This window comes from Alosa alosa, chromosome 7 (genome assembly GCF_017589495.1).
Source record: "Alosa alosa isolate M-15738 ecotype Scorff River chromosome 7, AALO_Geno_1.1, whole genome shotgun sequence".
In the NCBI taxonomy this organism is placed as follows: domain Eukaryota; kingdom Metazoa; phylum Chordata; class Actinopteri; order Clupeiformes; family Clupeidae; genus Alosa; species Alosa alosa.
In genome coordinates this window covers 23,625,663-23,649,933 of record NC_063195.1, presented here as the reverse complement: position 1 = coordinate 23,649,933, position 24,271 = coordinate 23,625,663, and the positions used below count along the sequence as shown (strand labels likewise).

The 24,271-nt window shown below is 43.7% G+C and overlaps 4 protein-coding genes and 1 long non-coding RNA gene across 7 annotated transcripts; 3 read left to right on the top strand and 2 right to left on the bottom strand.

Moving 5' to 3' along the window:
• The first annotated feature begins 1,102 nt into the window (after nucleotides 1-1,102).
• Nucleotides 1,103-4,380, top strand: LOC125298498 (zinc finger protein 501-like). The gene is made up of 3 exons (XM_048249264.1): nucleotides 1,103-1,228; nucleotides 1,387-1,720; nucleotides 2,602-4,380. Exons 2-3 carry the CDS (start codon nucleotides 1,438-1,440, stop codon nucleotides 3,759-3,761), a joined length of 1,443 nt encoding a protein of 480 aa, XP_048105221.1. The 5' UTR covers nucleotides 1,103-1,228; nucleotides 1,387-1,437; the 3' UTR covers nucleotides 3,762-4,380.
• Nucleotides 4,381-5,194: 814 nt separating this feature from the next.
• On the top strand, nucleotides 5,195-8,192 carry LOC125298495 (zinc finger protein 391-like). Of its 3 annotated transcripts, none has more exons than XM_048249257.1 (6): nucleotides 5,195-5,593; nucleotides 5,760-5,933; nucleotides 6,023-6,084; nucleotides 6,263-6,326; nucleotides 6,409-6,628; nucleotides 6,743-8,192. In XM_048249257.1, exons 1-6 carry the CDS (start codon nucleotides 5,585-5,587, stop codon nucleotides 7,792-7,794), a joined length of 1,581 nt encoding a protein of 526 aa, XP_048105214.1. In that variant the 5' UTR covers nucleotides 5,195-5,584; the 3' UTR covers nucleotides 7,795-8,192. The 3 variants fall into 3 exon arrangements, with proteins under 3 accessions (XP_048105214.1, XP_048105215.1, XP_048105217.1); XM_048249258.1 differs by having other exon boundaries at nucleotides 5,198-5,593; nucleotides 6,409-6,589; XM_048249260.1 differs by lacking the exons at nucleotides 5,195-5,593; nucleotides 6,023-6,084 and having other exon boundaries at nucleotides 5,793-5,933.
• A 960-nt stretch (nucleotides 8,193-9,152) lies between these two features.
• On the bottom strand, nucleotides 9,153-12,114 carry LOC125298520 (tropomyosin-1-like). Its single transcript, XM_048249303.1, has 5 exons — nucleotides 11,941-12,114; nucleotides 11,243-11,452; nucleotides 9,996-10,078; nucleotides 9,800-9,875; nucleotides 9,153-9,527 (listed from the first exon to the last, which is right to left on the bottom strand). The coding sequence occupies exons 1-5, from the start codon at nucleotides 11,965-11,967 to the stop codon at nucleotides 9,372-9,374; spliced, it is 552 nt and encodes a 183-aa protein (XP_048105260.1). The 5' UTR covers nucleotides 11,968-12,114; the 3' UTR covers nucleotides 9,153-9,371.
• Nucleotides 12,115-12,123: 9 nt separating this feature from the next.
• Nucleotides 12,124-23,467, top strand: mtif2 (mitochondrial translational initiation factor 2). Its single transcript, XM_048249246.1, has 14 exons — nucleotides 12,124-12,260; nucleotides 12,663-12,822; nucleotides 13,448-13,583; nucleotides 14,546-14,717; nucleotides 15,182-15,342; nucleotides 15,985-16,161; nucleotides 16,642-16,781; nucleotides 17,656-17,780; nucleotides 18,203-18,407; nucleotides 20,479-20,734; nucleotides 21,194-21,334; nucleotides 21,613-21,777; nucleotides 22,512-22,652; nucleotides 22,951-23,467. The coding sequence occupies exons 2-14, from the start codon at nucleotides 12,670-12,672 to the stop codon at nucleotides 23,118-23,120; spliced, it is 2,142 nt and encodes a 713-aa protein (XP_048105203.1). The 5' UTR covers nucleotides 12,124-12,260; nucleotides 12,663-12,669; the 3' UTR covers nucleotides 23,121-23,467.
• On the bottom strand, nucleotides 14,711-17,024 carry LOC125298561. The gene is made up of 5 exons (XR_007194219.1): nucleotides 16,880-17,024; nucleotides 16,613-16,798; nucleotides 15,820-16,186; nucleotides 15,142-15,338; nucleotides 14,711-15,031 (listed from the first exon to the last, which is right to left on the bottom strand). It is a non-coding gene; the product is annotated as an uncharacterized LOC125298561 (long non-coding RNA).
• Nucleotides 23,468-24,271: the final 804 nt, after the last annotated feature.

Here is a 24,271-nt window from a genome sequence, read left to right as displayed (position 1 = left end):
TTTTGGTCCATTTTGCCGGCATCAACTGTGATAAAGTATGTAGTAATTGTAGTAAGTAGTAATTCACGCAGTTGCCGGAAAGCTTGGAGATGCTCTGCTCGGTACCCTGCCTGCCTTTCATGCTATCACAGGATACATAAAATGCTTCTTTTTTGGCAGGACACTCAAAAAAATCCTGTTTCAATTTTTTCATTGAGCACCATAGTCTTCTGAAAGAACTTGGCAGAGTTGACCTAAGCAGTTGCCTACCACCTGTGCTGATGTGGAAGCCTTATTCCAGTAGGGGTTAAGTCATTGAGACACCTCAGACCCATACAGACCTGCCTCAGACGAGTCCAGGAAGTGACGTTAATTCCAAAAATAAGTACATAATTTACTGTACTCTTTATGGAGAATACAGCGGGAAAAAATGTGTTTTCTTGGAAAAAATAGTCACATTAGGTAGAAGCTTTTATTATTATTCGTAATTCACATTTATTTAATAAATAATCAATCGCGACTGACTGTCCACGTGATCTGCCAGAGTCAGCTGGGAGGAGCTTGTGACTCACGCATAGGGACTCACGGCAGATATTGCGCGAAATATTGGTTTATGGCTATCGTTTAGATGTCCTTCCTATTCATTAACATGAACATGATGACTGACTAAATAAAAAACTATGCTGTTTAATAAACCATTGTAGGCATACATTTAACAAGTTATCATTATATCATATCAATTAAGTGTTTTCTGTAGGCTAGGCTACTGTGTGACATGCACTGCAGCATAAAAATCAACAATAGGCAATCAACACGTTTGCAGTATCACTGTTGCAGAAATCACATACAAGAAGGCATCCTCTTGATTGTTTGTACATTTTTGCACATTCCAACATAAGGAAGCAGCATGAAGAAACTTTTCTGCCTTATTTTCTAACTACTTTTACGAGTCTGCAGAATCACCAGAGAATGTATCACTGAGTACAGCTGTTACAAGAGGGTCTGGCATCCCTTTGTTATGATGCACTTCCTGTGACGGTCATTCGTCTCTAAATGACTTAACTCCCCGGTGTGATACAGGCCTGGCAAGTGTTGCAAGCGCTTAAAAAAAAGACAAAGAGGATATAATTAACTGGCAGAGGCTGTGCGCATTTTCACAGAGGACTGATGCTGAGCCTGTGTTCCCCACAGACTATCAGGGATGAAGTCCATGTGCTAGGCCCTCAGGGATATTTTTGCTGCTGAGAAGGTAACTGTTTTCACTAAAACCAAACAAGACGAAGGATGTAGTGTAATAGTCCCAGTTCTGTCAGCTCAGCCAAGCTAACAACGAAGTCAAATAAGCTCTGTTCTCCTCACCTTTTCCTTTTTTAATGTGTGAACATTAAGCATCTTTCTTATTTTCAGGTTAAAGAGGATCTTCCCTCGCTGATCCTCCTATCCTATGCACCTCAGAACATGACCACACAGGTACTCTCTGTCAGTGATGATGACACAAAGACGTTGCTGTCATGGTCGTCTCAATACTTGGATGTGACAAAAAACAAGCTTGCAACAGTAGATGATGAGAGCACGAATATTTCTCCCAACGCCTCATCACAGCCGCTCCCACTGTTGTCAGTGAGGCTGCAGGACTGCAGACACAAACTGGGACCAGATGGAGTCTGTATTGTACTCAAGGAGGACATACAAGCAGAAGATGGGATTATTCAAGAGGATGGGGACAGCAATGTCCCTGATGGTAAGTCACTTGACAGGTAATGATTTCAGAGTTAAAACAACGGAAGGGATTGTTTGGTTGTGTCAGTGTCTTGAGGGAAATTGTATGTATGTTTGTTAATGTATGGAGATACAGTTCCTCACTGTTGACTGAAGAACCATTTCCATAATGCTACTGTGAAAACACAGCAGCATAGTCACAATTCAACAATATCTGGTCTACAGTGTTACATACAGTTGTGTGCAGAATAATAGCAGTGTGTTTTAAAAAATGTAATAAAGCTCAAAATCCTTAGAATATTAAGTATAAGTATATATACTTTTTTGATCCCGTGAGGGACATTTGGTCTCTGCATTTAACCCAATTGGTGAATTAGTGAAACACAAACAGCACACAGTGAGGTGAAGCACACACTAATCCCGGCGCAGTGAGCTGCCTGCTACAACGGCGGCGCTCAGGGAGCAGTGAGGGGTTAGGTCAAGGGCACTTCAGCCGCGGCCCACTGGTCGGGGCTTGAACCGGCAACCCTCTGGTCCAGAGTGCTAACCAGTGGGCCACGGCTGCCCTAATTCCATAACATCAATGCATTGGGAACACTGCACATTCAATTTCACATCAAAACATGACCAAAATTGATCAAGTTTGTGTTATACCTTTACAGAATGTGAAGAAAAAGGAATGTTAGGCTGTTCAAAAAAATAGCAGTGTTTGCATTTTTCTTTACAAACTCAAACATTTACTGTATCAACTGTATGTAATGTCTGGGTTAAAAAAACGTTAATTTATTATTATTATTATTATTATTATTATTATTATTATTATTATTATTAGTGTTGTTGTAAGTATTATATAGTAGTAGTAGTAGTAGTATTCATATTGACATTCATATTGTCTTTTGTTAGATGACAGCTGTGAGTCCTTGTCTGATAATGCACGGGATGCAATGGCACAAGAGAAAAGTGAAAATGCAAACCAGAAAATGCGTGTTGGAAAGTTGGAGACTCAGAAAGGTCCCACAGAGTCCGACAGGCACGGTCGTAATAAGGAGAAGATTCCTCTGAAGAAACTCCACAAGTGCAACGACTGCGGGAAGGTTTTGAGGTGCGCGGCCAATCTACGCGACCACTGCCGAATCCACACCGGAGAGAAACCCTACAGCTGTGCCAGGTGTGGGAGAACATTCGCCCTGCCCAGTTACCTCCGGGCCCACCTCCGAAGGCACGACGGCGCTAAATCCAAACTTAACTCGCACTCGGCTAAAGAAGAAGTACAAGGACGGGATCAGAGGAAGCCCACGGTGACCACGCACATGTGCGACGAGTGTGGCAAGAGGTTTTCCTCATCGTCAAACTTACGCACACATCAGAGAATCCACAGGGGAGAGAGGTGGTTCACTTGTGCACTCTGTGAGAGGAAATTTCTCCAGTTGGGAAACCTCAAAGCGCACCAAATGTGGCACGCTCAAGAGAGGCCACACCAGTGTCCTCATTGCCCAATGTCCTTTATAGCGATGTCAAAACTCAGGGTACATATCAGGATGCACACAGGGGAAAAGCCATTTGCCTGCAGCTATTGCTCAAAGACTTTTTCTAACTCAAGCTCCCTCAAGTCTCACGTGACTATTCACACGGGGGAAATGCCTTACCAGTGTTCAATCTGTGAGAGGAGGTTTAGATCCTATCCCAACTTGAGAATTCATGAGCGATCCCATACTGGAGAAAAGCTGTATCTCTGTTACATCTGTGGTGTTGCATTCAGGACATCTACACAGCTCAAAGAGCACCAGCAGACGCACACGGGAGAGAGACCACACCAGTGCTCCGAGTGCGGTAAAAGTTTCGCCCGGCTGTTGACTCTCAAAAGACACCAGCTCTGTCACTCCAGGGAGCGGCCCCACCTGTGTGCCATCTGCGGGAAGACGTACACTCGCGTGGAAACACTCAGGACGCACCAGAGGGTCCACACCGGAGAGAAACCTTACAGCTGCTCCATCTGTGGGGAGAGTTTTGGCTACCTTAAGAGTCTACATGGCCATCAGAAACGAGAGCACAGCATGGGGTAGGGGTGTAGTCGGAGTCAAATTTGACTCGGATTCTGCCGGAACAGGATCCAGGACCTCCCTGTACTCAGATAATCTCATGTCTTATTGGCTGACAGGCCTGCTACCTCACCCAGTTTGTCAATGTAAAAGAGGAAATAAGTTAATGGCCTGTAATAGGCATAGTATTGTATTGGTAACGGACATGAGGCAGAAGTACAAACTTCCTCTCAGTCACAAGACAGTGTCTGACTCATGATCTTATAGATTTTAAATAGTAGGATGTTGGACTCAACTGCCCATGCATTCGTTATTGATCGTCTACATTACATGTATTCAGTTAACAGACACCTGAAGTGACTTACACATGTCATCTATATTAAAAGGGATTACATTGTCCCTGGAGCAACTTGGGGTTAAGTGCCTTGCTCAACGGCACAACGGTGGAAGCCGGGAATTTAACCCACAACTTTCAGGCTACTGCACGGTAACGCAGCTCCTTAACCACTGCTACCGCTCATGTTCATATTGCGAGGGAAGGGAAATGTAAATACATGTTATCAATGACCAGGTTAAGCCTTAAAATCATTATTTGAAGAGTTCAGATGCAAAACCCTCTAAATCTGTCTGACCACTTTTCTTTTAAATGAGCATTTAAATTCAGGCTCCTGTAGGTTTTTACCTATAAATCGATATTTCAGACCAGGAAGAGAGTGATATTTAGTGGGTTTAGAAGTTAAATTATTTGATTAGCGTATACTATGTGTGGAGAGCATCCCCTCACCATCTTTATCTCATTTTTGACATAGGTGGCATTTAGAGGCTTTTGCATCTGAACCCTTCATTTGTCTCTTGTTTTTTCTTCTGAGATCTGATGAAGGCCTTACAGGCCGAAACGTCATTGCCTAATAAACCTTTTCAAATGGAGCCAGAGTGTGCGGCACTTCTCTATCATTGCACTTTTTACCCCATGGCCAGCCCCTCACAAAATAATCTTTGTTGTGCGTTGCATGCACATTTTGCATCTCTTCTGAGCCTCACCAACTAATCTTACTGATTGACTATGCTCCCTTTGATCACTGCAGCACTTGTTCTTATTATAAATAAGTGAAATAAATTAAGTTTACTAAATATTTTCACATTCAACATCACTACGCAAAATATGCATCTCAAGCTTGCTAATTGTGTTTATCTTATATATTGAAGAGTTTATCTTATGAAGACATAGTAGCCTACATTACACAACAATACTATACTTGTGGTTTCAATTAAAATTGGGGTGATTTAAGGTTGAAATGCACGTCTTTTTATATCACCATCCAACTGACTGAATTAAATGACATCTGACAACTAAACAATTTATTTTCATTCGTAGAACCAGAGCCCGTCTATTAGACATTCTCTGGTAGAACTAAATAGCCTGTCTATCACATTATTGAACATTCGCTCCGAAGGCCAATCATTTCTGCTGTTTTCCCACTCCAATCCACATGGGGCACTGAAGAAAACCATGGTTGATATCGACAGAACGAAGAAGGATATTTTTTCAGTTCTGGAAAGACGTGTGTAAACAAAGATTGTTAAGGCGTAAACACAGACTAGAAACATATGGAACTAGTAAAGATCCTCTGATTGACACTTAACTAGTTACATTACCATTTTTGCAAGTATGTGTTTGAGTAGATCTAGCTTACAACGACCTCGTTTTATGCATCACTCCTGGCTGAGTAGTCTATTTTAAACACAAACTTGAGCTAATGAAGTCCAACGTTAGAGAACAGAAAGTTGAAGAGATAACGTTATAGGCTATCGCTGTGCGTTTGAGATATGAAGGGAATATAACAACCATGGATGCAGTAAGTGCTTTTACAATGTATATCCTTTCATGTAACAACATGCTATATAATTGAACAGATTTTATCTTAAAGGATATGGCAGATACTTTCACTTCTTTGCTGACACAGTGTGTGCTGATTGGAGACTCGAAACTAATTATCTGCTTAAACCTGTTCTCATTTAAAGTGTGAGAGACTTGATTTGGCATTACAAGACTTGTTGAAGTTAAGGGAGAATGAAGTGGAGTTCGTCAGCGCATTGCGAGATCACATCGAGTCCAACCGGCAGTTGAAGCTTCAAGTCGAAGACCTCCACAAGAGGCTGGAAGAGAAAGAAGGACAACTCGACGAGGCTAAAAGGGTGAGACAAAGAAGAGACAAAATTTATGTTTGTTCTTTCTGCATGAAAGTATTTTTCATTGCCCACCCCCCCACGCTTCTCCTAATTAGACCATCAGAGCTTTGAGAGGCGATGTTCAGACACTACAGGAACAGGTGACCATGCGTAAGAGGTATGATGATTTGACCATATTGTGTGATAATACTATATTGTGTGATAATATTATATGTTTCATAACCTATGCATAGATGCATATGTATTATTTGCTATTCTAAGTCTATGCCATGTTTTGCAACTTGTGCTGAAGCATTAAAAGTAAGTCAATTTATCTCCTTATTTTTCCAACACAGAAACTACCGGAAAATACTGAGAAAGGCCCCACCCACAAGAAGTAAAGATGAAATCCAGATGCGGGTATGTCCCTCTCATCAACATATATTGAACCTCTTTTCTCACTGCCATTTTCTTTTCACAGTGTGTTTTAATTCATTTTCAGGCTCACACGAATCCACCCACCATGGCCATCTCATGTACCTCAGAGTGTCCTGAATCTGTGGATGACACCAGAGAGAAGTCTTCAGCGGCGGTGCGAGTTGTAGGGATGGACTGCTGTGGACAGGGGGCAGTAGATGAGGACACTTTTGACAGCGATGGAGATAGTGACTTCATTCCTAATTGTATGGATGCAAAATTGAAGAATCAGAAAGAAGTCATATGTAAACACACTGTAGCTGCCTCGTTATATTCCTATGGACCTCTTAATCACAAATGGTTGAGCATGAAAAATGATATAAGTAAATCATTGTCATTCCGTGTCTGTTGTGTTTCAGATGAAGAAATTCAGTCTTGTTCTGATGATGAGAATATACTCGCACCCTCCAAGAAACGACGACAACCCAAAAGGATTGTGGTCAAGAAACAGCACCATACCTGTGGGGTCTGTCATCAAACATTTTGGAAACTGAGAGGGCTCAGAGCACACCAGAGGAGTCACAAGGACAAAAACGTCGCTCCACGACCAAAACCAAGAAAGCGCCACTGTCCGCTGAAGGAAGAGGAAGGAGCCGAAAAGCCGCCACCTCCTCTTGGGAAGCCGTATGAGTGCAACGAGTGCGGAAAGAGTTTCCGGACTTTAAGTCACCTCACCGTCCACCACAGGATCCACACGGGAGAGAAACCATACTCTTGCACAAAATGCGAGAAGACGTTCGCCCAGAAGAACGGCGTTATGACGCACCTGGTGAGCCACGCTAGCAAGGACACGCCGATACCGTGCCCGCACTGCCAGGTGACGTACACGTCGTCAACGTCACTCAGGCAACACATCGCGAGCCACAGGAAGGAAAACCGAAACATGTGCTCGAAATGCGGGGTGGTGTTCGCCAGTGCGGCCGAGCTGAAGGAGCACAAGGCGACGCACGCGTCCGAGCGCTTGCTCTCGTGTCCGCACTGCGGCAAGAAATTCCGCAACACGTCGGGCCTCAAGGAGCACGTGCGCACACACACGGGCGAGCGCCCCTACCTGTGCCACGACTGCGGACGCTCGTTCAGCTGCGCGCAGCACCTCAAGACACACCGGCGCACGCACACTGGCGAGCGGCCGTACGCGTGTGCCGTGTGTGGCGAACGCTTCGCCCAGGGCATCACGCTGCGCAAGCACCAGCTGCGGCACACGGGAGAGAAGCCTCACCTGTGCTCGCTGTGCGGCAAGGCCTTCGCCCGCGCTGAGGTGCTCAAGACGCACATGCGCGTGCACACCGGCGAGAAGCCGTATCGCTGCATTGTGTGTGGACAGGCCTTTCGCTACGTGCAGACCCTGCAGTCGCACCACATGCGCATGCACAGGAAAGACGAAGACACTTCTGGAGCTGCGGGCACATAGAGGGCAAGCAGCTCTTTTGGGCTGCTTCAAATGTATGGAGGGCATGGTTAGCTATCAGTCAGTCATAAGTGTCAGTAACACATGCAATATAAGGGTTCAGGTTCTTTGGGGTTCTGTAGTGTCAGTATCACAGGAAAGATCGGGTTCTGTATGTCAAGTATCCTCTGTATGTTGTTGCCCTGTATGTCACAGGAAGTAATTAACTGTTCAATGTCTTTTCTATCCTGCTGAGAAACTTGCTGCTTATAATTCAGTGTTAAAATGTATCCATTAAGCCATGTCATTTTACATGTGGAGGTGAAGGCCTGGGCTCCCGCAAGAGCACTGCAGGTTCTACAGTGTGGCGTGGGATTAATGTTGACTGCTGAAATAAAAGCAGGTTTTTCTGTTGTTCTTGATCCATGGACTGTTAGTTATTCTTGTTTACATGAGAGCAGCAATTTTGTGTTTTTTTACACATGGCAGATTTCATGGCACATTTTAATGGGAGTGGCCAAAGGATATGGGTAGGGTTTCAAGTATTTTAGTGTTGAGGAATGTCACAGCTTACACGGCATTAGGGGCGAGACTCGTTCACCATCTGGAAATATTATACAGTATCTTAAGTCTATTTCCCTATTTCATCAAGCATCACTGCTTGTCATAATTCCATTGATGCACAGCATGTAATAATGTTTTCATAATTCCATTGATACACAGCAGGGTTGTGCACAATTTGAATGGCAATTCTGCTTCCTGTTTGCTACCTCAATTGAAATGCAAGTGAAATTCAAGAATTTAATTGGAATTTAAGAGCCAGTTTCAATTTAATTCTGGAATTTTGCACAAGCCTGATGCACAGCATGTCATAATTTTGTCATAATTCCCTTGATGCACAGCACGCTACCCATAGTTTTACAGGAAGGAGGAACTAAAGTCATGCTGCTGCTGTATATGAGGAACCATTGTATGTTTGCTCTCCTCGTTGAGATGGATAAAGTATAATCACACATGAAGCAGTACATGGAAAATATGCTTGTGTATAATACACTGTTTTATACATTTACTGATATTCTCTTTACATGGCCAACTAAAGAAGGGAGTTTAGCCTTTGAGCGTCCTTACTGACTAAATCAAAGTGCATACTGGTCCGGTGCCAATGCCGTATGGACTCGCTCGAATGAAAAAAAGAAAAATCCCTCTGGTCTGAACTCTTTGGGTGTCCGTACACTCCAGGGTGCCTCTTGTGATACTTCATGAGCCGGTCCACTGGCTAGAGAGGCAGTGGGGAAGGGATACTTGTCACAAAAGAGCTTAAGCAGTTCTAAAATTGACCTCAAGAACAACAACGGACGAAAAAAAAAGACAACATAATAATAAACTTTCCCTCTGAAAATAGCCATTTTATGTACAACCATTACAGTGCAGACTTATATTTACATGATCGCCTTCAAGAGACACCACAGAGTGTTTATTTCAAAGCCTTAATCTGACCCTTGCGTCTCCTGTGTTTTCTCAGGGTTGGCTTACGGAGACTGCTTCCAAGTAAAAAAAAAAAAAAAAAAGGCATTCCCATCAGTTCATGCGAACGAATGCCTTCACTGTGCCACGTGAACACATCCATCTGGTCCGAGCTTCGCTCTGCAGTCCACCAGCCTCACTGATAACAAGGCCATACTGAGCTGGACAGGACGTGGCGGCCTTTCAATGTCACTTCCTGTGGCTGTGGAACTGGACTCCCAAGAACAGTGAGCCTTGGTGTACGAGCACAAACAGAAAAAAAGACTTTTAGGATAGATCAAGTATCACAGAGTGACTGCAAAATACAGCAGTATACAAACATGCATACAATAGACTTCAGATGCTTTGAAATGTGAAATAAGTCTGAAATCTGAAAACACACCACCCTGAACATTGACACAGGATAGGTTTCTATGGTCAATGTAAAGTATGAAGTGCGAAACATTTTTACGTATTTAGACCCCTGCGGTTGAAAATGAGAACACGAAGAAAGGAGAGGGAGTACCTTTTCTTCAGCGTCACTGTTGGCTGTGCATGGCTGGGGTGACTGGGGGCATGTCTGCCTTTCATTCTGATGCTTTCTAAGGGGGGTATTGCAAGTACGTAGTTCAGTGACAAACCTGGGTAAGTTAACTCAGAGTAAGTGGTAAACCTCCTACAACAAGAGCACTATGGCTATAAATGTGCGGGGTCAGTCATACCTGTTCTCTATCTCTGTTTCTTCCTGCATTGCTTGCAGCTGCTGCTGTAGGTTCTCCCTCTCGCTCTGCAGGCTGTTGATAGTCTGTCACACGATCACATTATTAGAAGTGAGGAGCTTTAGGCCCTGATACAAAGTCGTTGCTAATAATAACATACAAATGTCTACAGTATATGTTGCACATATCTTATATACTGTATTTATAAGATATGTGCAACAAGATACCATTGCCCAAGCTTGGCACAATTTTAATAGCTGGTAAACAAAAGCCATTCACGAAGAGAATAGAGTCTGGTCACTCATGATTGATTGGGATTCCTTTCCACTTGCATTGCGACGGGCACTAACTTTGAGATCATTGCTCCAGCCTAACCAATCACATTATTCAGGGATTCATAACGTTACTTCCCACTTTGCCTAAACTTTACAAACTGACACTAAACAGCATTGGCAGTCAGGAAACAAAGTATATCGGCCTACCTTTGCTGTAAATAAACACATTCTTCCGACTGCAATTTTAGATTTGCAGGCGTTGCTACTACCATTTACCAAAGCTACTTACAATTTGAAACTATAGCGTTATCCCCTCTCGTCACTGATTGGGCAGGTAATCTGCTGACTGATGGAAACGTTAAACCTTAACCTTAAATGTAACAGTAACAATACATTTTGAATGCACACTACTAATTTAGTAACTGATCCCACTCTCTTTCAGCCCTTTGTGAGTATGAGGGCCCCGTCCTTGATAATTGATGCTAAACTGAGGCCCTGTCCCACAGCGGTCATAAAAGATCCCAGGGCCCTTATCTCAAAGAGTAAGGGGGTTCCCTGATGCCCTGGCTAAATTCCTGTCTGTAAGTCTGAGGAAGAGCCACAAGGCTCGAAACGCCACGAACCAAATAAAAAAGAAAAACTGAATGGGAGCTATCTGGTGTGCAAATCATCCCTTATTCTATTTGCATACTCTTGTACTGGATTCTGCCCCCATCCAATTTTGGCCTGGGATGTGCGTGGCCTTACACTGCTTCTTGACTGGCTAAATTCCAAACCTGGCCCATTCAGTCTGGCCCCCTGATCATCCCCAGTGTAATTGGCTCATTCACTCCCTCACTCAACCACCTCAAGCTGGTGTGTGGTGAGCATTGTGGTGCTACACATTAGTGGTGGTTAGTGAGGTTCCTCCTTCACTGTAAAATGCTTTGGATGCCTTGAAAAGTGCAATGTGTTGTTGTTGTTGTTATCATCTACCTCCAGGGCCTCGGTGAGTCTGCTGTCCCTCTCCTCCAGGCTCTCCTCCAGCTCCTGCTCTTGTCGTCTAAGGAGCTGGTTGAGATTCTCCTGGATGCTCATCTCCTGACTCAGCTCCATCAGCCTCCTCTCCAGCCGCAAGAGCAACATACGCATGTGCTGGTTCTCATCCTGGATCGGATGGGTGTCCATCTCCTCTTCTAGATCATGCTGATTGAAGACAAGATTTAACAAACACACTTAGTCAACATGAGCACTCCAAATGGCTACAACAGACACTCTGAAGTTAGTGGTCTGTTAGCGGTTAATGAGACCCACCCAGGTTCCCTGTTTCAATTGATTCTGTCGTGAAAAACCATGACGTGTAAAAAACAGTTTAGCAATAGAATTTTTCTCTTTTAAGAAAATAGATGTCGTTGCTTATCTGTTACTATTCTACTACATTACATGATGCTGCTGGCTGTATAGGTAGAGGTTAAATTGCCGCTCATTGACATTTACATCAAAAATAAAACATGCAAACATATCTCTGTACATTGTAAGCTGTACATTTGTAAAGTTATGTCAGGGTTGAGTTCTGCATGAAGTAGTGGAGGAAAGTAACGTAGCTAATCTAAACAGATAGGCTAGTCAGTTAGCCTAGCCATCCCATGTCATCATAACGTTGATTACTGAGGAACTGACAAACAAAAGCTTACCGTAACAGTAACAGGAGAATGTTCCATGGCCTTTTCTTTGCTAGGGAACTGAGTAATTCAGTGTTAGAGGAACTACACCGTCAAGATATTAATGCTGCCAAACACACTTCTTCGCATGGGCAACATGCAAACGCGTAAACAAGCGAATGACGTCCCGTAATACCGAACAGCATTGTGGGAGATTGTGTCATGGCGGCGCCCTTATGATGACATCTGAAACCGGTGACTCTGTACCACTATACGTTTATTAACATTTTCATAACCTCACGGATCTCCGAACATGGATTGACACATTCTTGCAAGCTTCGTAAACGTTTGAGGTTAGTTTATTTCTGTAGTTTGACCGAGGAAGGATTAAATCTCCTGTTACCAAGGCACACAATCTCAAGTGCTTTCACATTTCAGAATGTGCTTACAGCGACCAGTTTTGTATCAGTTGCAAGTAACACATGTCTAATTTCGCTTAGTTTGTTAACATTATCACCTTGACCTTGTTGTTTTCATTTGGGGGTAAACCAAAAATACCACTCACAGTTAGTTGGCTGGCATCCCATTCATTCCTTCCTACCTGCAGTGCACACTAAGAGAGTTTTGTGTGAAGACATCAGTGACGTGAATGTTTTGATCTAATCTATTTTATTAATACATAGACTATTAACTCACATTGCCATATTGTGTTAGCCTATACAAAAACTGGAGCTAAAACCCGTCTGTGTGTCCAGTTCAGTGATGAGGAGGATGACTATGTTGTTGAGGAGGGCGACCTCCATACCGCGCCCGGACGTTTCCCTCTCTCCATGGCCCCAGCCAGCCTTCTCTCCGGCATGGACCCCTGTGCCCCCTTTCACCTGCTATCAGGTTCGCTATCTGGCAGCAAAGCAGGTAACAACATGACCCGCTCGATATAAGTAGAAATAGAAAAGACTGTCAAAATCTCTGCTGACCAAGAAAGACTGGTTTGTCCTTTAAAATAGTAAAAGTGTAATGTTTGTTTGTTATTATTGTAACAAACTGCAAAGTTGTCTCAGAATGGTTTTATTGGTTACGCACCAAGACACACAAACGTCATTACACAGGCAACACAAGGGAGGTCAATTAAACAAGCACGATACACAAACAGGGTAGTCCCCTACAATACACGGGGTAAACACATGAGGTACAACATAAAGAAAGACTATACCAGCTAACACATACATGACAAGGTAAAAACAATCACTCTCACTAAAACCAACATCAACATTACACACACACACATACACTGCACAGCATTATGGGAGTTCAGTCATGAACCAGCTAGGCTCAGTTCACTACATTATTCTAAACTCTCCTTTGAGGGCATGGTAAGGTAATCTGATTTGTGTTGCATTGGTCATTGCAGGTGTTGCATAACCATGTACCAGCTACTGTGTACAGGAGTTCCTTCATTGCAGAAATTAAGTGTGTGTGTGTGTGTGTCTGTGTTTTATGTGTTTGTGCATGTTTGTGTGTACTGTCACCATGATCCTAGGGTAAACTACCTGCTGGGAAAGGCAAGAAGTACAATCCCAAACCAAAGAAAATCGAGAAGCAGGAGAAACAGGAGGTGGAAATCAAGCAGCACATGACTGTGTCTGAATTGGCCCAGGCCATGAATAAAGACATTGGTATGGCACATACATAGATGAACAAATCTGTTGATAAGCACATCTATGACTGCAAAGTAATGTTCTTCCAATGATAACTCTAGCCATTCATTATTAACCTCTGTTGGATGTACTCTAATGTAGGGCTGCAATCACGATATGAACCAATGCAATTACCTAAATCGCAAAAGCTACAAATAATCGTGCACAGTTAATTTGTCACATTTATGACATATATTCATGTCATCCTCCTTCACTGTGCCACTTCTGCTTGGTGGGTGTGCGTAGTGCTTGAGGGGCACAGAAATACTTCAGCTTTGGGGCAGCCGTGGCCTACTGGTTAGTGCTTCGGACTTGTAACCGGAGGGTTGCTGGTTCGAACCCCGACCAGTAGGCACGGCTGAAGTGCCCTTGAGCAAGGCACCTAACCCCTCACTGCTCCCCGAGCGGCGCTGTTGTTGCAGGCAGCTCACTGCGCCGGGATTAGTGTGTGCTCCACCTCACTGTGTGCTAAGTGTGTTTCACTAATTCACGGATTGGGATAAATGCAGAGACCAAATTTCCCTCACGGGAAATTCCCTCAAAAGAGTATATATACTATACTATACTAGCTTCACATGAGCTTGAGCTTCACAATCCATCGGGGGTGCTGTGCTTCTTGTGCACTGGCCATGCTCACCAATCAGGGGTGGCACAAATTAAAGAGACATTTGGAATATTGAACTAAATCAGTTCATTGGTGTATGTTGTTCTTTTTAACCTCCAGTTCCTATATCAACCCTGGAGGATGGAATGCACTCAATCACAGTATATGTCAGAGAAATCGCAATTAGATATTTTCCCCAAATCGTGCAGCCATACTTTAACTGAGTCATCTGAGTCTTTAGGTCATTGCTTTCTGTGCGGGCACTCTTGGCATATCTAGACCTGTATGGACCAAATGACAGCAGGTTAACATTACTCCTCATCTCCTTGGTGGTCAGATCATGTGTACGAGGCCCTCCTGAACACCGAGGTGGACATAGACGAGCTGGAGCCGGACGCGTACCTGGAGGAGAAGTGGATCAAGGAGGTGGTGAAGCGCTCGGGAATGAAGTACAAATACGCCCGACTGGCTGAGGTCAAAGTCAGGGAGAACAAAGATGTCCAGAGACAGTAAGAGAGAGAGACAGGTTTACTGTTTGCTGTCTATTGTGTGCTCGCTTGCTTTCTGGTATGCGTCCATTTTGGAATGTGCTCCCTCGAAGATAGGTGACACTGGCATCATACTTTGGTGTAATAGATGCTCAGGGATTTTCCCAACAGAGTACCGAAGTGTGACGTTCCGTTTCCATGACTGCAGTGTCACTGGATCTAAACAAACTTTCCCAATTTATGTGCTGCTGTGCATTTGTTCTGCTGGACCCTCTGCTGGAATTGTGTTCTCTCCCATGGCCAACAGCCTACCTCCCAACTGCCCTTTTAAATACCTGTTGTAATAGCATATATATTATTATTATTATTATTATTATTACAATATTGATAGATTTATTATATTAGATACATTTTATATAGATAGATGTATTGATTTATTTATTACTTTATTTAACCCCAAATTGAAAAAATGTTTGCGTCTCCAGGCCGCCAGCTGACCCTGCGGCTCTGGTGAGTCGCCCCCCGGTGGTCACCATCATGGGCCATGTGGACCATGGCAAGACCACCCTGCTGGACAGCCTGCGCAAGACCCAGGTGGCAGCCATGGAGGCCGGGGGCATCACACAGCACATAGGAGCCTTTCTGGGTAAGGAGGAGTAAGGACAGTTAACGATAATGGTGATAGTGTTTTAAAGGAACACAGTACGTGTAAATAGTACTTGTAATTCAATCTATGGAGACAGTGTAGTAAGTTGTTGTTGGATACTGTTGTTTGCAGTACACTGTACTGTTCTCTGTTAACATGTCAGAGCATTTTGAAGGCTGCTCTAGAATGCCTTCTGCTAAGAAGTTTTTGCTGTTCACAGAGACCAATTTACGCATTTGAAACAAAGATGTGCATTCTTGCATGGTACCTTCTGATAAACATTAAACAGCATGTGATTCCAGGAGTAGTTCACAGATGACCTGATTTTGGTCATCAACATAACCAATAACCTGATAAAGGTTTAGTGCCGATACATGTTGGTGTTTGTTTTTAATACTACAGACCTAGTTAATAAAAGCTTTTAACTTTCTCAATCCACAAAGTTCCAGGTTTTGGCATTTTTGTCACCTTATTCACCTTTCAGAGAGGGTAGAGAAGCTCTGTCACTCTGGCTCCATATCAGTTTCTTTTTTTGAACGATAACATTTCCAAATTTTAAAAAATGTTACATTTAACGGCAATGTCGTTATTTGTGTGATATACGTGTATCTCACTGTGCATATTGATTGGATCTCCCTCCAGTCCAGCTGCCTTCCGGAGAGAAGATCACGTTCCTGGACACTCCGGGCCACGCGGCGTTCACTGCCATGAGGGCGCGTGGAGCCCTGGTTACCGATATCATCATCCTGGTGGTTGCTGCGGACGACGGGGTCATGAACCAGACCATCGAGTCCATACAGCTGGCCAAAAAATCCAAAGGTGCGTGACTGCAACTTTTTGGTGACTAGAGGATAGAATAGAGGGCATTTACAATGTATAAGCAGGCATGCAGCTTCAGCTAAGAGGAGACTAAATATTGATAAAAGCATTTGGAAATCTAGACCTACTGAACAATATTGCTAACAACCTAACTGAGCAACATTAGAAAATGAAACACACCACAAGATCAGTCCAGATCCAATCATTTTTCAATTCTAATCAGACGTAATTGTACAGACAAACCCTTTGGTCATCGAACATCGGACAAACCCCCTGGTGGACCTCGATCACTATTTTTCTGGTGGCCCTGGTGTGATTGTGATGATTATACCTGGCGTTTTTAACCTCCAGTTCCTAAATAAACCCTGGAGGATGGAATGTACCGGTACTTTGGTGTGTGTGTGTTGTTCTTGTTTTGCGTCCTCCGCCGTGTTGGCTGTGTTTTCCTCACGTGTGCGATGTCGCCTCTGGCGTCCCCAGTGCCCATCATCCTGGCGGTGAACAAGTGCGATAAGCCTCAGGCGGACCCCAAGCGGGTCAAGGAGCAGCTGCTGGCCCATGACATCGTCTGCGAGGAGTACGGAGGTGACGTCCAGGCCATCCACGTGTCCGCTCTCAAGGTACGAAGCCCTCAGCCCTACAGTACATAAGCACACACACACACATTAAAGAATTAAAGATAGAAAGCTACATGAAGATGAAATATACGTAAGCTTACATCTCACGAAAGATGACAGCTAAAGGACCATGAGGAGTGTGGAATTGCAGACTTCACGAATGACAGACTGGGCCTTAAAGAAGCCCTATGCAGGTCTGGTTATTCCTTCGCTGTTTCTGGGTTTTCGCCTGATTTGGGCTCGCTTTTTTTCACGACATAGCTCCCCCTGCAGCTTCGGTAGCAAGACTGCTAAGCTAACCCCCCACGCGCTAGCGAGCTAGCCATCAAGAAACCAAGCTAAACACATACAGGGCTCACAATAAAACAGTCGAGCAAACACATTGTTCAAGAGACTATCAAACCACATTACAAAAACGAAGTTCACCCAAGGGTAGGTTACTTACAATTTCAACAGCAAACTACAATCTGACTACATTTTCGAGGCGAGAATGGATACTTCCGCTGAGTTACATCCGGATGTATTCGGACCGCGACCAGAAAGTTGCATATTCGGTTTTTCTGCGGAGAAGCACTAGGGGGAGACGAAGCACCCACCAAACGACCCAAAAAGTGTTGTAGAACCATCAGAACGACTCTCAACCTGCATAATTAAGGTATTTTTTGCTAAAATTGTTGCATAGGGCTTCTTTAAAGAAAGTTTGTAAAAAGTTTTTTTTTTTTTTTAAACATCCAAACTGTCTTAAAGGTGCAGTCCACAATTCCACACTCTGCATAGTCCTCTTGCTGTCATCTTTAATGAGATATGAGCAGTAAGTATATTTCGTGTGTGTGTGTGTGTGTGCGTGCGTGTGCACGTTTGTGTGTGTGTGTTTTAGGGTGATAACCTGATGGAGCTGGCAGAGGCGACTGTGACGCTGGCGGAGGTGCTGGAGCTGAAAGCTGACCCCTCAGGTCTGATGGAGGGCACAGTCGTTGAGAGTCGCACAGACAAGGGCAAAGGGTACATCTGTCCATTTTATCATCATCATTGCATTTTTGTCATTGATCATAACTTATCTTTTTTGTTTTTGATCTGTAAACTCGTCCATTCCTGTATTCCTAACATTATGTATTAACCATGAATGAGTGAATGTTCTCTATTTCTCTATTTTTGGGATCTTGTATGTCTATGGTCTCTGTTTTATAAATATGTATAAATGGCCTATATTTCACTTGGGTTCTTGTATTTCTATGGTCTCTGTTTTATAAATATGTCTCTGCTTGCTTTCCGTTTGTTGTTTTTTTGCTATATTTTAGTCTGTAAGTCAATTAACCTGCATGGTGTGAGGGGTGGATAATAGGTGATATATAATCACTGCATCAACAAACACAATGTGCACTGCAAAACCTTACCCATGATGCCGTGTGCTCCCCTCTTCTCAGACCCGTCACCACAGCGATCATCCAGCGTGGCACCATACGGCGAGGCTCTACACTGGTGGCGGGGAAGACCTGGGCCAAGGTGCGCTTCCTGTTCGATGAGAACGACCGGCTGTTGAGCGAAGCGGGGCCCAGCTCGGCGGTCCAGATCGTGGGCTGGAAGGAGCTGCCCTCGGCTGGTGAGGAGATCCAGGAGGTGGAGTCGGAGGTGAGGCCTACGGGAGAGAAGTTAGGGGAACACCCCTCTTTTTTAGGTGCCTCCTCATCCTCTCTTTCCTCCTGGGTTCCTACATTCTTTCTCTGCACTTCTGTTTTGGCAGTCTTCCCTACTTTTCTTCAAAACTCTGCTCTCTCTTTCACACTGTCTTCTTACACACTCTTTTCAGCTCTCCTCTCCTCTCCTCCTTCATTCCTCATCACTCTTCCTCACCCTGGACACTTCAGACACGGTGGAGCAGAAGCACTCTCTCCCCTCTCACCTTTTCAGTTCTCCTCTCCTCTTTTCCTCCATCTCTTCCTCATCCTAGACCCCCACGTTTTACCTGTTGGCACTTCCCTCCCTTCTTCTTTCTCCTCCGACGTAGTGAAGCAGAAGCATTTTGCTCTCTTTCACTCCTCTTCTTCTTTTGTAGCTCCTCTTCATCTATCCACGTTTTTTTCTTCTCTGCTCTCTATCTCTCTCTTTATCTCTTTTTTCCAGTTTTCTTCTGCCACGTCTTTCCCTTTTCTCTTCTCCTTTCTTCCCAAAGGTCAATTTATAGTTCAGGTGACGAGTGTCGCTTGACAAAAACAAATTGTTCTCGAATGATGTTGCGGAACTGTAGGCTACAATGAAGTATTTGGGCCACACATGAAGAAAAAAAAAATTTGCCCACGAAATTTCAAGAATAAAGTTAAAATATCATGTTGACTTTATTCTTGTCCTTTTATCTTAATTCTTGACTTTAAAACAGTGAGGATTTCCTTGTTGCTAAACCTGATGCTTTAGTTATAATTTCAAATCATCTAGGCTAATTCCAAATCATCTAGGCTACACAATGTCAAGAATAAAGACATAATGTGAGATTAAAGTCGACATGATATTTCAACCTTATTCTTGAAATTTCATGTTTAATGGTGACATGTCACAACGTTAAAGTCGACATGATATTTTTGCTAAATGAATACATGTAAATGTGGTGAGGATTATATATGCTGTAGTCTGTACATACTTTTTTAACAGTGTGGAAAGATTTCAGTGGACTAGTCCAGCCTATTTCCACACAAATAGGCTCTGTGGTTCTGTTTACTTTCATTTGAATTTGTGCATGCGGCCACATAGTCTCTGCATATGCACTGTAGTCACGTAGCTGTGAGTTAGCGGAATAGTGACAAGATATAGAGTCTCAAACACACACAAACACACACACAAATAGGAAGGCTGTGTTTCTATGACTGCTTTCATTTTGTGCATACTGTCACATAGTATGTGCATGTAGTCACGTAGCTCTGACAGCTAGTTTCATGTCCCTTCCTGTCAAGGCTTTTCAGCTTTGGTTGTATTTAAATTTTTCTACCCTCAGTAAATGTCATGTGGAGGTGAGTTTAACAGGTGTCCCCTTTACATTATTCAAAGCTGCTAGACTATCGTTGCTCAGGAGATACTCTATTGATGTTGTCTATGTGAAGAGATCAAACTCCTAATACACTTTCTTAATATTGTGTTAGTGTTAAAATAGGGTTTTTATAGGCTATTTTGTAATATGCTATAATCAATATAAGTAATACATTTTAAGTCTCAATTTATCAAGTGCCCCCAGACCCCCTAGCATTTTGGGGGTCCCATAATTATTTTCATTCAGAGGGCCAACATTTTCTAACAGCACCCCTGCACACAATATAACTTGAACTCCAGTAGACATTTGAGTTGATATTCAATCAGAGTATGTGATAATGTCTGCACCATTTCAATTTTTTGATGTATGGCTAGCAGATGTCTATTTTATGTCATATTTTGTTGAGCGACACTTTTCGCCTTAACTACAAATTGCCCTTCAGTGTTTTCATCCTAGCCTCCTCTTCTCTTCAACCCTCTCTTCCTCTCTCCTCATCCTCTCAATGCTCCTCTTCCTCTCTCCTCTTCCTCTCTCTTCCTCTCTCCTCATCCTCTTAACCCTCCTCTTCCTCTCTCTTCCTCTCTCCTCATCCTCTCAACCCTCCTCTTCCTCTCTCTTCCTCTCTCCTCATCCTCTCTCCTCATCCTCTCAACCCTCCTCTTCCTCTCTTCTCTTCCTCTCCAGCAAAGGGCGAGGGAGGTTGTGGAGTGGCGAGAGTACGCCGAGGAGCAGGACAAGCTGAAGGACGAGCAGCAGGCCATCGAGGCCAAGCAGCGCGAACACCAGGAGAGCTACCGGCGCGAGCGCGAGAGCCTGGCCCACCTGAGCTGGCGCCAGCGCAAGGCGGCCATGTACCGCGCCAACAAGCACCGCATGGCGCAGAGACCCAGCGAGAGGAGCGGCGACAGCGAGCAGCTCACCGTACCGCTCATCATTAAAGGTGTGTGTGTGTGTGTGTGTGTGTGGGGATAGAGGTTCAAAGAAATAAAAGGATACTGAGTGAGGGTGTGTGTGTGTGTGTGAATATAGGTTCAAAGAAATAAAAGGATACTGAGTGAGGGTGTGTGTGTGTGTGTGTGTGGACATAGGTTCAAAGAAATAAAAGGATACTGAGTGAGGGTGTGTGTGTGTGTGTGTGTGTGTGTGTGTGTGTGTGTGTGTGTGTGTGGATAGAGGACCTGAGACATAAAAGGAGAGGGAGTGAGGGAGGGAGGAGTTTGTGTGTGTGTGTGTGTGTGTGTGTGTGTGTGCGTGGTGTGTGTGTGTGCGTGTGTGTGCGTGTGTGTGTGTGTGTGTGTGTGTGTATGCAGGTGTAGTCGGTGGCACACATGTATACTAATATAACAAGCTTCATAGCCTTCTTGCATCAGCCCCTTTAACCCACATCTTGTGTTGCTAGGTGACGTGGATGGGTCTGTGGAGGCCATCTTAAATATCCTGGAGAGTTACGATGCCCACTACCAGTGCCAGATGGACATTGTGCACTTTGGAGTTGGCGACATCACAGAGAATGACATCAACATGGCAGAAACATTCTCAGGTTAGCCACGCAATTAGATTAAATTGGACTCTCTGCCACCAAAAACAAAATATCAGTCTCTGTTTTTGCCTTTCTCTTGTCTCTGTCCATGTATCTATGCCCATTTTTGTAGGAATTAAAAGTTTTGTAGGAAATAAAGTTTCATTGTCAAAGCTAACAAACTCATGCACTAGTCAAACAAATTGTTAAATTTAGTTTTGGTTGTACTGCTACCATAAGAAAATCATCAGTATGTGTGAGTAACTATATGATTGTCTATGTGTGTGTATGTTTTTCAGGTATAATATACGGTTTTAACGTCGAGGCCAACAAGCCCATCCAACAAATGGCTGCTAAGAAGTCTGTCCCTGTGAAGCTGCATAAGATCATCTATAAGCTCATCGACGACCTGAAGGAAGAGCTGAGCAGCAAACTGCCCCCGACCATCCAGGAGAATGTCATTGGTAAATCGGCATTAGACAACACACCACTGTGGGGTGGGGGGGTTGATGTTGGGATTGAGGTTGGGGTTAATATTGATGTTGGGGTTGATGTTGTTGTTGGAGTTGGGGTGGTGGTGGAGTGTCTAAGGAGCTGGTTTAGCATGCGGTACCATAAAAACTTGTGGGTTCAATTCCCAGCTTCTACCGTTGTTCACTTGAGCAAGGTGCTTAACCCCGAGCCGCTCTAGGGACAGTGGGTAAGTGACATATGTAAGCTGCTTTGGATAAAAACATCTGCTAAATGAATAAATGTAATGGGACATTCTGCCTGACATCATTCCACATCACATCGTGGGCCCGTGTGAAAAATATGTTCATCATCTTGTTTTTAAAAAAAAGATAAAAACAGGATATTCTAGAAAAGATCTTTCTTTAATTTATCCAAATGTTTAACACACGATAACTTGCACATCAATCCGTCTGACTCTCCCACACCAACACACTGGCCCTTCTTAAAAGAGCACCTGTGGGTGTGGCCCACTTAACTTAATTAACAATTATTATTTTCACCTGCAGACAGTTAGTCAGCTAACACACAGACAGGAATATGTGCAAAAGTGCATTCAATTAAAAACTGTGTTCTAAAACAGGGAAGATGTAGTCAGCATCTTCACAGCCCGTTAGAACCCAGGTTGGAGTCCATCCTGAGGTCCAATCTCACGCCTGTTGATTGTTTTTTGTCGTCTCTGTCTCAGGCAAAGCATCGGTGTTGGCCACCTTCTCGGTGACGATAGGGAAGAAAAAGGTTCCTGTGGCTGGCTGCAGGGTCCAGAAAGGGCTCCTGGATAAAAAGATGAAGTTCCGGCTCACCCGCGGACGAGACATACTCTGGGAAGGTGAGGTCCTGTGAATAGAACAGGTCAACAGACTGACTGTTATATTATGGCATGCAAGCAAAACAAAAAAGTTCTGATCAAGTTTATCACCTCATCTCTGTACATCTAGTCTATTTACCATTTATGTATTTAGTATGAATGTATTTAGTCTATTTAGTATGTATGTATTTATCTACAAAAATAATCAGATAAACATGGAAAGAGACTTCTCCTACATGGCACAGTGAATGACTTTTAGAAGGTTTTTGTTCTCTAAAAGCTGACACTTCTGAAATGGGAAATGGTATGTCCCTTGCAGGCTCCCTTACGGCCCTGAAGCACCACAAAGACGACGTGCAGTCGGTGAAGACGGGTATGGAGTGTGGGCTGTCTCTGGACGAGGACGTGGAGTTCAAGCCCGGGGACGAGATTGTCTGTTACGAGGAGACCGAGGTCCAGCAGAAAATATCCTGGGATCCAGGATTCTGAGAGACAATTTAGAAATACTGTTTAGTATTTCCTTCAAAAACAAAGGGTGAAAACATAGATAACTCACCTCTGAGTTACACATCAAAGACAACCCTGAAGCAGAAACAGGACTGAGATACATTACCGCATCAAATGCATCATTAGAAAGCAGAAACGCTTGAAAATGTACCACTATTTACCACCACGAAAAATGACCATGCTATATTCATACCAGGGAAGCAACCGTATATATCACTGTTTGTCATCAGTGCCTACTGGAACAGCATCAATCATCTGAATGTCAATACAGAGCTTTATTCTGTAAATAGATATTTGTTCCTGTGAAATAATTAAAATGCTTTATTATAAAGAAACCTCCTGTTTAATTTGGAAACTGTGAAGGCTTGAGTAGCTTTTTATCTATCTATCTATCTATCTATCTATCTATCACTTCCTGATCTCATATTTGGGTCCTCCCTGTGCAGGCTCCACACTGAGATTAACTTCAAGTACTTCGCCTCATCTCACATCTCCCTCCACTACTTTAGGTATTAGCAGCCGGCATCCCATAATCATCATGACTTCACATCAGGATCGTAATCATGATAAAGTCTTGTCTTTAAATGATTTCTCAAGCTGTGTGGGATACAGAATAAACACCAGGTGGCGTGAGTGAGTAAACCTAACAACCCCCTTCAGCTCCGAAATGAAGAAAGTCCCTCTATTTGCTGAAACGCACATAAGATAGTCAACAAGCTCTCCAACAGACCGCACAACGTGTCCAGCAGGGGGCTCCACCTCTAGCTCTGGGTTTGCGCTTCCCTGACTCATGTCAGATGTGGCACGTATGTGCACATGGGGCTTCCTCTTACTACAGTCTCACTGGCTGGCTGTTGTTCGCTGTTACATAAGCTCTTATCCCTCCGTGAATTCTCTGTGAAAAGAGAGGTATTCAGGAACCCAAGACACACATGGACTTCTTACCATATCACCATCAGATACAAACACATGCAGCTTGCGAGAGTTTGCAAGGAAATTGCATAATGTTTATTATGGTTTGTTATGCAATGCCTAGTAACAAGAAATACGGAAGACACGTACGAGTGGCGATGGCAACGCAAACCGGAAGGTTTTGCATGTGTTATCAAGCAGTGTATGATTAAGAAAAGTAT

Bases quoted from the DNA above. Each gene is read 5' to 3' on its own strand.
- mtif2 (XM_048249246.1), top strand. From the start codon at position 12,670: ATGAGGAGGATGACTATGTTGTTGAGGAGGGCGACCTCCATACCGCGC. The intron at 20,735-21,193 runs GTGTGTGTGTGT...TTGTGTTGCTAG, and splicing joins CGTACCGCTCATCATTAAAG to GTGACGTGGATGGGTCTGTG. The intron at 22,653-22,950 runs GTGAGGTCCTGT...TGTCCCTTGCAG, and splicing joins ACGAGACATACTCTGGGAAG to GCTCCCTTACGGCCCTGAAG.
- LOC125298495 (XM_048249257.1), top strand. The intron at 5,934-6,022 runs GTGAGACAAAGA...TCTCCTAATTAG, and splicing joins AACTCGACGAGGCTAAAAGG to ACCATCAGAGCTTTGAGAGG. The intron at 6,085-6,262 runs GTATGATGATTT...TTTCCAACACAG, and splicing joins CAGGTGACCATGCGTAAGAG to AAACTACCGGAAAATACTGA.
- LOC125298520 (XM_048249303.1), bottom strand. From the start codon at position 11,967: ATGGAACATTCTCCTGTTACTGTTACG. The intron at 11,453-11,940 runs GTAAGCTTTTGT...GTCTTCAATCAG, and splicing joins ATTCTCCTGTTACTGTTACG to CATGATCTAGAAGAGGAGAT. The intron at 9,876-9,995 runs GTATGACTGACC...TACCCCCCTTAG, and splicing joins GAAACAGAGATAGAGAACAG to AAAGCATCAGAATGAAAGGC.
- LOC125298498 (XM_048249264.1), top strand. From the start codon at position 1,438: ATGACCACACAGGTACTCTCTGTCAGTGATGATGACACAAAGACGTTG. The intron at 1,721-2,601 runs GTAAGTCACTTG...GTCTTTTGTTAG, and splicing joins GGACAGCAATGTCCCTGATG to ATGACAGCTGTGAGTCCTTG.